The sequence below is a fragment of the Pygoscelis adeliae genome, unplaced genomic scaffold (assembly GCF_000699105.1).
Source record: "Pygoscelis adeliae isolate BGI_AS28 unplaced genomic scaffold, ASM69910v1 Scaffold190, whole genome shotgun sequence".
NCBI classification, from domain to species: Eukaryota; Metazoa; Chordata; class Aves; order Sphenisciformes; family Spheniscidae; genus Pygoscelis; species Pygoscelis adeliae.
The window spans coordinates 2,401,054-2,405,555 of record NW_008823922.1 but is presented as its reverse complement, the minus strand read 5'-3'; the positions used below and the strand labels follow the sequence as shown (position 1 = coordinate 2,405,555).

Genomic DNA, 4,502 nt, shown 5'->3' with positions numbered 1-4,502 from the left:
ACTATGATGCTTGCTCGCTGTTAGCCCTCAGCTGATGAACTTGCCTCTGTAACACAAACTGAAGGCTTGTCCATGCAGAGGGAAGAGCTTTCTCATGCTATTCGGAGACTGTAGGAAAAAAGGTTCACCCTTTTTCTTCTAATGATGTTGCAGATTATCACCACTCTCCACTCCGAGTACCAGCAGCACATCTTCAGCCTGCCTTCTCTGTTTCAAAAAAAGAATGCTGTAAATTTAAATTACACTCTCTACCTGACATAACCCTGACCAGACCCTACAAAAACCAGTACCTTTGGAGGCACCTAACCTCCTGTTTGAGCAGAGGGTGGCAGAGAGAATGACCCACTCATGAGAGAAGTGATTCATGCCTATCAAGGTGCTCAGAAGCTGTGGTGATGCAACAGGCTAACAACACCAGGGACTCGGGGACGTCCTGCCATCGCTTGGTCTTGGGACACTGTGTTATACTGAGATGTTACGCTAGATGGTGCATTCGACAAATTATTTGAAGAGATTGGTCTTCCCATGCTGAAAGCTTTTGGTGCGAGGCTGACCGTAACAAGCCCATTCGCTGTGTACACACAGTACCTCCTTTTCATAACTTTTCACAAAGTTGACCCTTCCGTGCAAGAGTTGAATGCGACCACAGCTGCCAAGGCAGCACTTTGAGACTTTGGCATTTATGCCTGTAGGTCTGGGGGATTTTTTTGCCCATCACAGATCTTTGACTAATTCACAAGTCACTTGGAAACAAGCAAACCGTAATGGCATATTGAGTTTGAGGGATGCTTGAGTTTGGATAGAGGAAAGATCTGTTAGAAAATATCTGATATTCCTTATTAACCTGCATTTCCCATATCCCATCAATCTAGGTGAATTAAATGGAACTGAAGATGTGCACATATTGATTTATTTGCTGGAGAGTAAATATTGATTTATTTGCTCCGTGGCCAGATACCTTTGCCATAGGGCAGTGCTTCTAATGAGGAGTGATGGCTTCCCTTCCCCTTCCCAGAAGGGAGGATTAGCCTGCGGGCTGGCCTGTGGGACAGTGCGTACAGGGCAGAGACCCCTGCGTCAAGGGGATTAGTTCCTGCCCTTCCCGTTGGGTGTGTGGAAGCCCTTCTGTATTCAGGTTTTGGAGCAGGGGAGCAGGCAGCGCAGCAAGCAGCACACACATTGCTGGGAACTGTTGCCACTTTCACCAAGGAGCTCAGAAGAGCTGTCCGGGCTGGAGGTGCAGGCAGCGGGTGTGATCTGGGAGCTCTGGAGGGTTGCAGATCCTTCTTGCAGGTAGCAAAAAGAGTGCTAAAGCACGTCCTGCCCCTTTGTGAATCTTTCTTTGGGACGTATATTAGGGCAGAAATCACTAGGTGGTGCTGTTACACGTAATTCTTACACTTATTCTTGGTATCCACGTATTTTCTGTCTTTGGAGAAACGGTTCCTGTTGGGGTTGGGTTACGGTAGCTCTTTGAAAAGCTGCTGAAATAGAGGAAAGTAGCAGGCAGCAGTAGCTAGCTGGAAGGGAGTGTAGCTTCTTCAGACCCTCGTATCTGCGCTTTGGGTGAGATTTCTGGAGGAAGAGACTGAGCACACAGGTAGCACCCACCCTCTTCCTAGGAGAAGTGGGTGTGCTCAAGTCCGGCACCCTTCCCCATTGAAAACTCAGCCTCGAGGGCCCTGGATTTCTGTTTCCTCCGGAGTGACAGCAGTGCGCCCAGGCACAGCGCTCTCCTAGTTTACATGGAAAAAATCAGATGAATTTCACAAAAACGGAAATGTTAGTAAGAAGAGTTGCCTTCCAGGGTCATAAGTGGATAAGTAAATTAATGTCAGAAGAGATTAGGAATTTCCTGAATGTGAATTCTTTAGAAAAGGAACTGGCTCAAGTTATAATTTATTTCTAAACTTTTTCTTATTTAGAGAGACTTTTAAGCACCTTAGATATCAAATTTATTTTCTGATGGTTTGGAACTTTTATTTGTGGTATTATTTAAAATAAATATGCCTTGACTGTTTCTATTTATTAAAAATCGGTATAGTTTAAATGGAAACACACACATACATATGAGTATGTTGTATGTAATTAGGTAGATCCTACATATTGTACAAATGTACACATAGTTCCCATCACTTTGTTCTCACACCAGGAGTAACTTTAGGAGATTATTGGGAAACCAGACAATGAAACTCATCATTAACAGAGAGGAGAGACCTGTTCTATCCTCCTCTTAGCGACTAATCTCTGGCAAACCATCTGACCTTTTTTTTTACCCCTTTACCTCCCACTCTTTGCCTTAGTTGTCTGGTTTAGGCCTTCATTCTTCAGATGTTTACTACTTACTGCATATGTAACCATGTATTTTAATATTTTCAAGGTTGGGCCTTAGACCTTGCCTACCAGGAAGAAATTATGCTGAATTAACTGTACTGATTTAGAAACTGATTTAGTTAAATCAGTGCAACTCTCCCGAGCACTTTATATCACGTCAGTTTAAGCCATGAGTCAGTGAGTAACAAATCAATTCTGTTGGCAGAGAGTGAGAAAGATTAGACTGGATCTTCAGCCCTTCCATCTCAGTATTTATTAGGCTAAGGCCTCTTCAGGGCTTGTTGCTGTTCTCTTTAATTTTCCCTGCCTAATGGACCTGATCCAGCTCTTGACGTAAATGAGGGTTTTTCCATGACCTCCAGCTGGGACCTGGAGATGGCAATATCTTTATTAAAAACCTAGAGAAGCTTAGAATGACAAATAACTCAAACCTGCCTCCTCACTGCATACAGAGTTCTCAGATTGTGGCTCATATTGCAAAAATCGCCTCTGATCTGAAAAAAGTAATATTCTGCATTCAGGGCAGGAAAATTCATCCTCTAAAGACAGCAATCTCTACTTACATTATGCTAAGAGTATCACCATACAAAGAGTCATAATCTAAGCAGCAGCTAAGTAAGATCTCTCATATATATTGAGATGGGATGAAAACAATCTTTCTGCCAGTCTCCACAGATTTTGTGCATTCAGGTTGGATAAACTCAGGACTCAGGTTATTCCTGGTTTTGTACTGGCTTAACCAGAAACTAGACTGATGTTGCACTTCCAAATCAAAAAGCACGGATTTTTCAAAATGCATTTCAAAAAGTGCTTGATTTTTTTTTTTGCTGTTCTCCTTCTCTACCTTTCTTCACACTTTTACAAACTACTACTAATAAATTAGAAGGGTATCTGAGAATATGCTGAACAAGAATAAGCTGAGTTCCACTCACTGAAAATTTTGCTTACTGTTCCCAAAGCTTCTTATTCCTGGCTGTAGAGAGTAGCACTGTAGCAGGAGTTGAACGTTTGGAGTGTCTGTCTATTCCAGAAAAGAGTAACTCACTTGTTTATGAACCTAAGATTTTGGTTTAGTGCAAAGTCATTTTCTTCTTTCTGAACTAGGTGTTAATAAAGCTGTAAACTCCATAACTGACAATGTCCTGGCATGCTCTTACAATTCACCTACAGCTCCTAGAAGTCTTTATATTGTAAGTAGTGATGCCCCTTTTCATTTCCATCTCTATTCCAAATGCGATTTCTTGTATACTTTACAGGGTTATGATGGAACTTACATCTTTGCCTAAATTCCTTTGGACAAGTGACAACAAACTGCTGCATCACCATTTTCCGGACATATTGGCTACTGTTCATACCACACAAGACATTCCCGAAGAAGTTGTTTTTGGACCGTGCATGCTCCAGAACACCCTGCTGGACACTGTAGCTTTTATTGCTCTCAAGTGTTCTGATAGACGGAACATCCATTATGTATTTAAGGTAGGAGAAATCAGCATTTAATGTTAGTCATATCAAAAAGGGTTACACTGTCCCTGAGAAGGTGACTTTGCCAAGGGGTAGGTTTTTGTTTTGTTCAGCACAACTAACAGCTCCTTCAAAGGGGAGAAGTAGCCAGTGCATTTCTGATTTATGAGCTGTAAACTGGAGGGACCTTAGTGAAAACTGTTTCCTTTGCAGGAAGAATACAAAGTCCCACTTCCATGCTGATGATAGATGACCTGCTTCAGCACTGACCGGGAATAGGAGGACAGAGGGACAAATAGTTTAGAAACTTCACGCTCAGGTTTTGTCCTTACAAAGGACAATGGAGGCTTCTCAGGAGGTGTGACAGCCCTGTGAGAGCAGAGAGGGAAGACTGTGGCATTGCACTGATTCATGCAGGTGGTACATTCGCAGCATTCATTGATGGATCTGAGCAAGCATTAACCCAGTTTGCTCAGTTATCCATAAAGTGAAATCACAATGGCAGTGATCTCTGCACAGGCTGTATGAACTGTAGAAGATATCAGTCAGGCAACTAGTCCACACAATCTTCAGGCAGCCACAACTTATTGCTATTAGTACATGGACCTCCTAAAGTTACCTTAGGTATGTCTGTCTGTGTTACAGCTGCACTTTTCAATCACTGCAGAGAAGCCACAGAGATACATCTGTGAAACAAAAGGAAT

At 42.6% G+C, this 4,502-nt stretch overlaps 1 protein-coding gene across 1 annotated transcript in view; it reads left to right on the top strand.

Annotated features, from left to right (window-relative positions):
* The first annotated feature begins 3,593 nt into the window (after positions 1-3,593).
* The window catches only part of ZNF488 (zinc finger protein 488), an 8,070-nt gene continuing 7,161 nt past the window's right edge, over positions 3,594-4,502 (top strand). Inside the window, exon 1 of the mRNA XM_009320330.1 lies at positions 3,594-3,813. Coding sequence (XP_009318605.1) covers positions 3,595-3,813 — 219 coding nt within the window. The 5' untranslated portion in view covers position 3,594. The remainder of the gene's footprint in view (positions 3,814-4,502) is intronic.